Source organism: Euprymna scolopes, chromosome 43 (genome assembly GCF_053919585.1).
Source record: "Euprymna scolopes isolate OS-2025 chromosome 43, ASM5391958v1, whole genome shotgun sequence".
Taxonomy (NCBI): Eukaryota; Metazoa; Mollusca; class Cephalopoda; order Sepiida; family Sepiolidae; genus Euprymna; species Euprymna scolopes.
In genome coordinates, this window is record NC_136524.1 from 48,704,312 (window position 1) to 48,717,527 (window position 13,216).

General features: G+C 34.1%; 1 protein-coding gene across 1 annotated transcript in view; it reads left to right on the plus strand.

Annotated features, from left to right (window-relative positions):
• Positions 1-13,216, plus strand: part of LOC145268329 (phosphoinositide 3-kinase regulatory subunit 4-like) — a 126,318-nt gene that overhangs the window by 98,215 nt on the left and 14,887 nt on the right. Inside the window, exons 29-30 of the mRNA XM_080123819.1 lie at positions 10,361-10,445; positions 11,639-11,730. Of these exons, the coding sequence (XP_079979945.1) occupies positions 10,361-10,445; positions 11,639-11,730 (177 nt within the window). The remainder of the gene's footprint in view (positions 1-10,360; positions 10,446-11,638; positions 11,731-13,216) is intronic.

Sequence of the window (13,216 nt, forward strand, 5' to 3'; positions counted from 1 at the left end):
TCATTATCTCAAAAGATACACCGGAAGAAGGTCGGAGGTTACATCGACCAAAACGTTGTGAAAATAACACTCAAGATGAGAACAGTAGTCTGAAGAATCCAAATAATACGAATTATCAATCATTATCTCAAAAGATACACCTGAAGAAGGTCGGAGGTTACATCGACCAAAATGTTGTGAAAATAACACTCAAGATGAGAATAGTAGTCTGAAGAATCCAAATAATACGAATTATCAATCATTATCTCAAAAGATACACCTGAAGAAGGTCGGAGGTTACATCGACCAAAACGTTGTGAAAATAACACTCAAGATGAGAACAGTAGTGTGAACAATCCAAATAATACGAATTATCAATCATTATCTCAAAAGATACACCTGAAGAAGGTCGGAGGTTACATCGACCAAAACGTTGTGAAAATAACACTCAAGATGAGAACAGTAGTGTGAACAATCCAAATAATACGAATTATCAATCATTATCTCAAAAGATACACCTGAAGAAGGTCGGAGGTTACATCGACCAAAATGTTGTGAAAATAACACTCAAGATGAGAACAGTAGTGTGAACAATCCAAATAATACGAATTATTAATCATTATCTCAAAAGATACACCTGAAGAAGGTTGGAGGTTACATCGACCAAAACGTTGTGAAAATAAAACCCAAGATGAGAACAGTAGTCTGAAGAATCCAAATAATACAAATTATCAATCATTATCTCAAAAGATACACCTGAAGAAGGTCGGAGGTTACATCGACCAAAATGTTGTGAAAATAACACTCAAGATGAGAACAGTAGTCTGAAGAATCCAAATAATACGAATTATCAATCATTATCTCAAAAGATACACCTGAAGAAGGTCGGAGGTTACATCGACCAAAATGTTGTGAAAATAACACTCAAGATGAGAATAGTAGTCTGAAGAATCCAAATAATACGAATTATCAATCATTATCTCAAAAGATACACCTGAAGAAGGTCGGAGGTTACATCGACCAAAACGTTGTGAAAATAACACTCAAGATGAGAATAGTAGTCTTAAGAATCCAAATAATACGAATTATCAATCATTATCTCAAAAGATACACCTGAAGAAGGTCGGAGGTTACATCGACCAAAATGTTGTGAAAATAACACTCAAGATGAGAATAGTAGTCTGAAGAATCCAAATAATACGAATTATCAATCATTATCTCAAAAGATACACCTGAAGAAGGTCGGAGGTTACATCGACCAAAACGTTGTGAAAATAACACTCAAGATGAGAACAGTAGTTTGAAGAATCCAAATAATACGAATTATCAATCATTATCTCAAAAGATACACCTGAAGAAGGTCGGAGGTTACATCGACCAAAACGTTGTGAAAATAACACTCAAGATGAGAACAGTAGTCTGAAGAATCCAAATAATACGAATTATCAATCATTATCTCAAAAGATACACCTGAAGAAGGTCGAAGGTTACATCGACCAAAATGTTGTGAAAATAACACTCAAGATGAGAACAGTAGTGTGAACAATCCAAATAATACGAATTATCAATCATTATCTCAAAAGATACACCTGAAGAAGGTCGGAAGTTACATCAACCAAAATGTTGTGAAAATAACACTCAAGATGAGAATAGTAGTCTTAAGAATCCAAATAATACGAATTATCAATCATTATCTCAAAAGATACACCTGAAGAAGGTCGGAGGTTACATCGACCAAAATGTTGTGAAAATAACACTCAAGATGAGAACAGTAGTCTGAAGAATCCAAATAATACGAATTATCAATCATTATCTCAAAAGATACACCTGAAGAAGATCGGAGGTTACATCGACCAAAATGTGGTGAAAATAACACTCAAGATGAGAATAGTAGTCTGAAGAATCCAAATAATACGAATTATCAATCATTATCTCAAAAGATACACCTGAAGAAGGTCGGAGGTTACATCGACCAAAACGTTGTGAAAATAACACTCAAGATGAGAATAGTAGTCTTAAGAATCCAAATAATACGAATTATCAATCATTATCTCAAAAGATACACCTGAAGAAGGTCGGAGGTTACATCGACCAAAACGTTGTGAAAATAACACTCAAGATGAGAACAGTAGTCTGAAGAATCCAAATAATACGAATTATCAATCATTATCTCAAAAGATACACCTGAAGAAGGTCGGAGGTTACATCGACCAAAATGTTGTGAAAATAACACTCAAGATGAGAACAGTAGTGTGAACAATCCAAATAATACGAATTATCAATCATTATCTCAAAAGATACACCTGAAGAAGGTCGGAGGTTACATCAACCAAAATGTTGTGAAAATAACACTCAAGATGAGAATAGTAGTCTTAAGAATCCAAATAATACGAATTATCAATCATTATCTCAAAAGATACACCTGAAGAAGGTCGGAGGTTACATCGACCAAAATGTTGTGAAAATAACACTCAAGATGAGAACAGTAGTCTGAAGAATCCAAATAATACGAATTATCAATCATTATCTCAAAAGATACACCTGAAGAAGATCGGAGGTTACATCGACCAAAATGTGGTGAAAATAACACTCAAGATGAGAATAGTAGTCTGAAGAATCCAAATAATACGAATTATCAATCATTATCTCAAAAGATACACCTGAAGAAGGTCGGAGGTTACATCGACCAAAACGTTGTGAAAATAACACTCAAGATGAGAATAGTAGTCTTAAGAATCCAAATAATACGAATTATCAATCATTATCTCAAAAGATACACCTGAAGAAGGTCGAAGGTTACATCGACCAAAACGTTGTGAAAATAACACTCAAGATGAGAACAGTAGTCTGAAGAATCCAAATAATATGAATTATCAATCATTATCTCAAAAGATACACCTGAAGAAGGTCGGAGGTTACATCGACCAAAACGTTGTGAAAATAACACTCAAGATGAGAACAGTAGTTTGAAGAATCCAAATAATACGAATTATCAATCATTATCTCAAAAGATACACCTGAAGAAGGTCGGAGGTTACATCGACCAAAACGTTGTGAAAATAACACTCAAGATGAGAACAGTAGTCTGAAGAATCCAAATAATACGAATTATCAATCATTATCTCAAAAGATACACTTGAAGAAGGTCGGAGGTTACATCGACCAAAACATTATGAAAATAACACTCAAGATGAGAACAGTAGTCTGAAGAATCCAAATAATATGAATTATTAATCATTATCTCAAAAGATACACCTGAAGAAGGTCGGAGGTTACATCGACCAAAACGTTGTGAAAATAACACTCAAGATGAGAACAGTAGTCTGAAGAATCCAAATAATATGAATTATCAATCATTATCTCAAAAGATACACCGGAAGAAGGTCGGAGGTTACATCGACCAAAACGTTGTGAAAATAACACTCAAGATGAGAACAGTAGTCTGAAGAATCCAAATAATACGAATTATCAATCATTATCTCAAAAGATACACCTGAAGAAGGTCGGAGGTTACATCGACCAAAATGTTGTGAAAATAACACTCAAGATGAGAATAGTAGTCTGAAGAATCCAAATAATACGAATTATCAATCATTATCTCAAAAGATACACCTGAAGAAGGTCGGAGGTTACATCGACCAAAACGTTGTGAAAATAACACTCAAGATGAGAACAGTAGTGTGAACAATCCAAATAATACGAATTATCAATCATTATCTCAAAAGATACACCTGAAGAAGGTCGGAGGTTACATCGACCAAAACGTTGTGAAAATAACACTCAAGATGAGAACAGTAGTGTGAACAATCCAAATAATACGAATTATCAATCATTATCTCAAAAGATACACCTGAAGAAGGTCGGAGGTTACATCGACCAAAATGTTGTGAAAATAACACTCAAGATGAGAACAGTAGTTTGAAGAATCCAAATAATATGAATTATCAATCATTATCTCAAAAGATACACCTGAAGAAGGTCGGAGGTTACATCGACCAAAACGTTGTGAAAATAACACTCAAGATGAGAACAGTAGTCTGAAGAATCCAAATAATATGAATTATCAATCATTATCTCAAAAGATACACCTGAAGAAGGTCGGAGGTTACATCGACCAAAACGTTGTGAAAATAACACTCAAGATGAGAACAGTAGTCTGAAGAATCCAAATAATACGAATTATCAATCATTATCTCAAAAGATACACCTGAAGAAGGTCGGAGGTTACATCGACCAAAATGTTGTGAAAATAACACTCAAGATGAGAACAGTAGTCTGAAGAAACCAAATAATATGAATTATTAATCATTATCTCAAAAGATACACCTGAAGAAGGTTGGAGGTTACATCGACCAAAACGTTGTGAAAATAAAACCCAAGATGAGAACAGTAGTCTGAAGAATCCAAATAATACGAATTATCAATCATTATCTCAAAAGATACACCTGAAGAAGGTCGGAGGTTACATCGACCAAAATGTTGTGAAAATAACACTCAAGATGAGAATAGTAGTCTGAAGAATCCAAATAATACGAATTATCAATCATTATCTCAAAAGATACACCTGAAGAAGGTCGGAGGTTACATCGACCAAAACGTTGTGAAAATAACACTCAAGATGAGAATAGTAGTCTTAAGAATCCAAATAATACAAATTATCAATCATTATCTCAAACGATACACCTGAAGAAGGTCGGAGGTTACATCGACCAAAATGTTGTGAAAATAACACTCAAGATGAGAACAGTAGTCTGAAGAATCCAAATAATACGAATTATCAATCATTATCTCAAAAGATACACCTGAAGAAGGTCGGAGGTTACATCGACCAAAATGTTGTGAAAATAACACTCAAGATGAGAATAGTAGTCTGAAGAATCCAAATAATACGAATTATCAATCATTATCTCAAAAGATACACCTGAAGAAGGTCGGAGGTTACATCGACCAAAACGTTGTGAAAATAACACTCAAGATGAGAATAGTAGTCTTAAGAATCCAAATAATACGAATTATCAATCATTATCTCAAAAGATACACCTGAAGAAGGTCGAAGGTTACATCGACCAAAACGTTGTGAAAATAACACTCAAGATGAGAACAGTAGTCTGAAGAATCCAAATAATATGAATTATCAATCATTATCTCAAAAGATACACCTGAAGAAGGTCGGAGGTTACATCGACCAAAATGTTGTGAAAATAACACTCAAGATGAGAATAGTAGTCTGAAGAATCCAAATAATACGAATTATCAATCATTATCTCAAAAGATACACCTGAAGAAGGTCGGAGGTTACATCGACCAAAACCTTGTGAAAATAACACTCAAGATGAGAACAGTAGTTTGAAGAATCCAAATAATACGAATTATCAATCATTATCTCAAAAGATACACCTGAAGAAGGTCGGAGGTTACATCGACCAAAACGTTGTGAAAATAACACTCAAGATGAGAACAGTAGTCTGAAGAATCCAAATAATACGAATTATCAATCATTATCTCAAAAGATACACCTGAAGAAGGTCGAAGGTTACATCGACCAAAACGTTGTGAAAATAACACTCAAGATGAGAACAGTAGTCTGAAGAATCCAAATAATACGAATTATCAATCATTATCTCAAAAGATACACCTGAAGAAGGTCGGAGGTTACATCGACCAAAATGTTGTGAAAATAACACTCAAGATGAGAACAGTAGTGTGAACAATCCAAATAATACGAATTATCAATCATTATCTCAAAAGATACACCTGAAGAAGGTCGGAGGTTACATCGACCAAAATGTTGTGAAAATAACACTCAAGATGAGAATAGTAGTCTTAAGAATCCAAATAATACGAATTATCAATCATTATCTCAAAAGATACACCTGAAGAAGGTCGGAGGTTACATCGACCAAAATGTTGTGAAAATAAAACTCAAGATGAGAACAGTAGTCTGAAGAATCCAAATAATACGAATTATCAATCATTATCTCAAAAGATACACCTGAAGAAGGTCGGAGGTTACATCGACCAAAATGTTGTGAAAATAACACTCAAGATGAGAATAGTAGTCTGAAGAATCCAAATAATACGAATTATCAATCATTATCTCAAAAGATACACCTGAAGAAGGTCGGAGGTTACATCGACCAAAACGTTGTGAAAATAACACTCAAGATGAGAATAGTAGTCTTAAGAATCCAAATAATACGAATTATCAATCATTATCTCAAAAGATACACCTGAAGAAGGTCGAAGGTTACATCGACCAAAACGTTGTGAAAATAACACTCAAGATGAGAACAGTAGTCTGAAGAATCCAAATAATATGAATTATCAATCATTATCTCAAAAGATACACCTGAAGAAGGTCGGAGGTTACATCGACCAAAACGTTGTGAAAATAACACTCAAGATGAGAACAGTAGTTTGAAGAATCCAAATAATACGAATTATCAATCATTATCTCAAAAGATACACCTGAAGAAGGTCGGAGGTTACATCGACCAAAACGTTGTGAAAATAACACTCAAGATGAGAACAGTAGTTTGAAGAATCCAAATAATACGAATTATCAATCATTATCTCAAAAGATACACCTGAAGAAGGTCGGAGGTTACATCGACCAAAACGTTGTGAAAATAACACTCAAGATGAGAACAGTAGTCTGAAGAATCCAAATAATACGAATTATCAATCATTATCTCAAAAGATACACTTGAAGAAGGTCGGAGGTTACATCGACCAAAACATTATGAAAATAACACTCAAGATGAGAACAGTAGTCTGAAGAATCCAAATAATATGAATTATTAATCATTATCTCAAAAGATACACCTGAAGAAGGTCGGAGGTTACATCGACCAAAACGTTGTGAAAATAACACTCAAGATGAGAACAGTAGTCTGAAGAATCCAAATAATATGAATTATCAATCATTATCTCAAAAGATACACCGGAAGAAGGTCGGAGGTTACATCGACCAAAACGTTGTGAAAATAACACTCAAGATGAGAACAGTAGTCTGAAGAATCCAAATAATACGAATTATCAATCATTATCTCAAAAGATACACCTGAAGAAGGTCGGAGGTTACATCGACCAAAATGTTGTGAAAATAACACTCAAGATGAGAACAGTAGTGTGAACAATCCAAATAATACGAATTATCAATCATTATCTCAAAAGATACACCTGAAGAAGGTCGGAGGTTACATCGACCAAAACGTTGTGAAAATAACACTCAAGATGAGAACAGTAGTGTGAACAATCCAAATAATACGAATTATCAATCATTATCTCAAAAGATACACCTGAAGAAGGTCGGAGGTTACATCGACCAAAACGTTGTGAAAATAACACTCAAGATGAGAACAGTAGTGTGAACAATCCAAATAATACGAATTATCAATCATTATCTCAAAAGATACACCTGAAGAAGGTCGGAGGTTACATCGACCAAAATGTTGTGAAAATAACACTCAAGATGAGAACAGTAGTTTGAAGAATCCAAATAATATGAATTATCAATCATTATCTCAAAAGATACACCTGAAGAAGGTCGGAGGTTACATCGACCAAAACGTTGTGAAAATAACACTCAAGATGAGAACAGTAGTCTGAAGAATCCAAATAATATGAATTATCAATCATTATCTCAAAAGATACACCTGAAGAAGGTCGGAGGTTACATCGACCAAAACGTTGTGAAAATAACACTCAAGATGAGAACAGTAGTCTGAAGAATCCAAATAATACGAATTATCAATCATTATCTCAAAAGATACACCTGAAGAAGGTCGGAGGTTACATCGACCAAAATGTTGTGAAAATAACACTCAAGATGAGAACAGTAGTCTGAAGAATCCAAATAATATGAATTATTAATCATTATCTCAAAAGATACACCTGAAGAAGGTTGGAGGTTACATCGACCAAAACGTTGTGAAAATAAAACCCAAGATGAGAACAGTAGTCTGAAGAATCCAAATAATACGAATTATCAATCATTATCTCAAAAGATACACCTGAAGAAGGTCGGAGGTTACATCGACCAAAATGTTGTGAAAATAACACTCAAGATGAGAACAGTAGTCTGAAGAATCCAAATAATACGAATTATCAATCATTATCTCAAAAGATACACCTGAAGAAGGTCGGAGGTTACATCGACCAAAATGTTGTGAAAATAACACTCAAGATGAGAATAGTAGTCTGAAGAATCCAAATAATACGAATTATCAATCATTATCTCAAAAGATACACCTGAAGAAGGTCGGAGGTTACATCGACCAAAACGTTGTGAAAATAACACTCAAGATGAGAACAGTAGTTTGAAGAATCCAAATAATACGAATTATCAATCATTATCTCAAAAGATACACCTGAAGAAGGTCGAAGGTTACATCGACCAAAACGTTGTGAAAATAACACTCAAGATGAGAACAGTAGTCTGAAGAATCCAAATAATACGAATTATCAATCATTATCTCAAAAGATACACCTGAAGAAGGTCGGAGGTTACATCGACCAAAATGTTGTGAAAATAACACTCAAGATGAGAATAGTAGTCTGAAGAATCCAAATAATACGAATTATCAATCATTATCTCAAAAGATACACCTGAAGAAGGTCGGAGGTTACATCGACCAAAACGTTGTGAAAATAACACTCAAGATGAGAACAGTAGTTTGAAGAATCCAAATAATACGAATTATCAATCATTATCTCAAAAGATACACCTGAAGAAGGTCGGAGGTTACATCGACCAAAATGTTGTGAAAATAACACTCAAGATGAGAACAGTAGTGTGAACAATCCAAATAATACGAATTATCAATCATTATCTCAAAAGATACACCTGAAGAAGGTCGGAGGTTACATCGACCAAAATGTTGTGAAAATAACACTCAAGATGAGAACAGTAGTCTGAAGAATCCAAATAATACGAATTATCAATCATTATCTCAAAAGATACACCTGAAGAAGGTCGGAGGTTACATCGACCAAAATGTTGTGAAAATAACACTCAAGATGAGAACAGTAGTCTGAAGAATCCAAATAATACGAATTATCAATCATTATCTCAAAAGATACACCTGAAGAAGGTCGGAGGTTACATCGACCAAAACGTTGTGAAAATAGCACTCAAGATGAGAACAGTAGTCTGAAGAATCCAAATAATACGAATTATCAATCATTATCTCAAAAGATACACCTGAAGAAGGTCGGAGGTTACATCGACCAAAACGTTGTGAAAATAACACTCAAGATGAGAACAGTAGTCTGAAGAATCCAAATAACACAAATTATCATCCTCATCTAAAAAATTCAGGAACATGATATCCTTTATCTATTGTATATTACGGCCATCCTTAAAAATGTTTCCTTTCTCTGCATATCATGGCATGAACAGATACCTCAACTTTATCCATTTATCCACAACTACAAGCCGTTGTACTCCCCCAACATAAATACTCCCAACAAGCAATTAAATCCCACCTCTTCACAGTAGAGATCCCTAGGTGTAAGAGAGCCTTCTACTCCAATAGTTTCTTCCCCAGAATTGCTAGACTTTGAAACTCCCTTCCGGGTTCTTGCTTTCCCAACTGTATTGATATGCAGAAGTTCAAGTGTAATGTGAACAGATATCTTGCTGCTCAACTCGCTACATAGTATCTCTGCAACTTATGTCCCCGATAGTAGCCCCTCTACATCAAAGTGGCACTGTGCCTTGTTTGGGATGAAAGTGGAATTTTAAAAAAAAAAACTTTTTTAAACTTATGTTCAAACGGAAATATAGTTATCAAAGTAGTCTCAATAGATTACAGATGCCTAAGCTGCGTAGCATTGCATCACTGATAAAGTATGAGGTAAAATTCTGTTCTAGGTGTAATTCTTTTGGAGGTTGAAGGTTCAATACTCAGTTCGAGCAATACTAAAAATAAATTGTGAATTGCTTTAGATGGTAGAGCATAGATAGACTTGTAACGTATCTTCTGTGCGAAAAAGGAAGAAAGGAGACGAAAAAAAGGCCCTTGCCCACGAGATTTCGAATACGGTTTTGTATGTACCTGTCAAGGCAGGAAAAAGTACTCTTAGGAGCTCCATCCCAGATGTGGCAACAGTAATACGCCTTACAACATATTTGTCTCTTGTACAGGATTGCGTTAGGATTGAGATACTTCCTAGAGGAGTATTTCTGTTTCAGTATCAAAAAAAGAGGGGGGGGGCATTTTGTAGTGTTTCGGCTCATATATGTATTCTGGTTTCTTCCTGAAGTGTTCTTAGGGTTTACATATGGCTGAGGAAACTTTTTATCTAACTTATGTAGTTTTTTTTTTTGTTTTTTGTTTTTGTTATGTTCTTCTATCTCCGTCTTTATATTATTTAGGTGGACGCATTCAACACATGGCATTCTGTAAAGGAACGGACATGTTGGCTTCAGGTTCTGACAATGGAACAATTCAAGTTTTCAAGTAAGTTAACTATTCCTCCTAAGAATGGTTATGCCCCCACTCCCTTCCCACTCATAATATAAAAATAATGAATAATATATGAACTATTTACTCTATAATAAAGAGCAATGTGTAGTAAGTTAAAGGACAGTTGTCTGTGTGTATGTGCATATGTTAGTATGTCCAGCTAAAAGTCAAAAACTATAAAACAAAAACCCATAAATTCATATATTCTTGATCAACGTTGTCCTGGATGAATGATAGCTAAATTAAAAAAAAAATGTTGGTGCTTATTCAGATAGGCACTTATAGCAATAAACAAAAATGAAAAAAAAAATTATTTTATCTTGTACCTACTTGTTACAGAATGAGACTGTATTATTCCAAAAAATCAAGCGACAAATTAATGCTTATGTAAAAACAAATAAAAAGTTTATGTTTCCAAATTTCCAGGTTGGTATCTCGGGGCGTATTAATTCTCTGGGAAAGATGCACCCCCAGTCTTCGTTGACACATGCATCTAGGAGAAGGGAATTCTGATGTAAAAACCTGTGATCTACTGTATATTCTGTCCTGTCACAGTCATCTGCACTGACAAAGGTTAGCAGTAATACTAAAAAATGTGTGGTTGTTTCTACACAAAGCCTTTACCACTATAAATAAATCATCTGTGTGGATTTAGAGCAAATTAGTTGTTGTGGCAGAAGTTTAAACAGCAAAATCGATGAGAGAGGCCATCATATATATATATATATATATATATATATATATATATATATATAATGCCTCATTATACAAGACATAGCAAATATAAAACTGCCCAACAAATAAAGAAGCAAGTCAAACATTTCATGTTCACTCTATTTACATTATGAAACATTTTCTTTTTTTCATTTCTGCTTTATATACTGGTTTATAGGAGGAGGGGAGGTTCTTTCCTTTTATTTTACCTTTTGCAACCATTTTCAATATTTGTTTTTGTTTTTAGCCCCCCCCCCCCAACCTTTTTAAATATCTACTTATGACTGGCATTGATGAACAAAGGATATTTTTTTAAACTTTTTAAGGAAAGAAGAAATCATTTTGCTAGGATTCAATGACAAGATTGATTGTTGTACATCATTAATCTCTCTTTCTCTCTCTCTCTCTCTCTCTCTCTATATATATATATATATATATATATATATATGTGTGTATTTTTTTTTTTTTTTCAGACTGGAATCTGGAAAAATGAGTGCTGCATACCAACACAATGTAGATACAGCCAAATATGGACATGTTGTGGACATGAATTACTTTGATGCTGGTCAGTTAATTTATCCCATGCTTGACTGAGCTTCAATCTATGGTCTCCCCTCGCCAAAGTTTCACAAGAAACACTCATCTAGCTGAAAATGCTATCAATAATTCCCCCCACTCTTTATCTGTGCCTAAACTTAAACGTAGATTCCATGAACAAAGCTTCTTTCTTAGAACTGCATGCCTATGGAACTGTCTTCTGTTTTCCTGCTTTCCAGCTGACTACAATATGGTTGTCTTCAAGTCCAATGTAAACAAGTTTTTGATGAGCTGTTCCCCTTAAGTTAACAAATTTACTGAATTTCCATTACTGACAATTACTATATTGTCCAATTGACTACTGTATATACTTTAACTCTTATCCTCAAGTGCCCCCTGGGCCTTGATAAGTGATGATACCTATGTAAAAAAAATCTCCCATCACCTCAATTATTTTCTCTTTTTATAATGTATTTATGCATCTATCAACAAATTTATTAACACCTGTTGGGTGTCTGCTTTTGTAGGGAAAAATTGTAGTAATTGCAAAAATGACAGTGTTTTTGTGTAGATTGGTAATCTTTTAAACCAACGCATTTCAGGTGAAAACATTATTACGTAGTTATGTGTGTGATTTTGAAATTAGTATTAATTCTGAAAATTATGAAAAATTATCCTGTAGAAAAATAATTACAAGTAAAAATAAAATTTATAGAGTTTTAGCGTATGTTTTAATGTTGGAGAGTTTGGGAGATCTAAGCGGAGGTAACTGCAATCAATAATTTTGACTAAATACATACCACCATTTATAAACACGAAATCTTGAAGCATAATTTGTCAGAAACATCGCTTATGGAATGTGAAAACTTAAGTGAGTTTCCTTTCTTTATTCCCTTTAAATAAAGAATAAAATAAGGGAAAAATAAAATATTTTAAAATCTTATTTCTGAAAAATTGTAAAATTGTAAAAATGAAATATTGTGTTTGTTTGTTTGTTTTTGTTTTACGACATATCAACCCTTTTCAAGTTAGTTAATGCCGAATCCAGTTATTTTGAAGAACAATTTTTTAATAGAGTATATTTGTTTTTTAAGTTGGTTTCTATTTAACCCATGGTTGGGACCCTAACAGGTACTACCACTCCGGGTTAGAGTGGACCTGGGAACAATAGTAATTAAAGGGTGGCTCCACACTCCCCAAAGCCCGCAAGCTGGGGCCTCACCATCGGATATAGTTTAAGGTCATATCCAGGATCGAAATATTGTGAGAACAACATCCAAGATGAGAACAATAGTTTGAATAAGACAAATCTCATTTATAAAACTCACTATGTTTGTCTGTCTGTCTTCATTTTGTTCAAACTGTATCTCCTTGAGATCACAGAGTCGTGCAAAGTGGCTCCAATGATTGCATTTTTTGTGGACAGTTTTTATGGGTGTTTACTCGGTTAAACTAGTTGCTAAGGGTCAAAATTGAAAGAAATTACAATTTGGTAAGCATAAATTGGCTTAAAC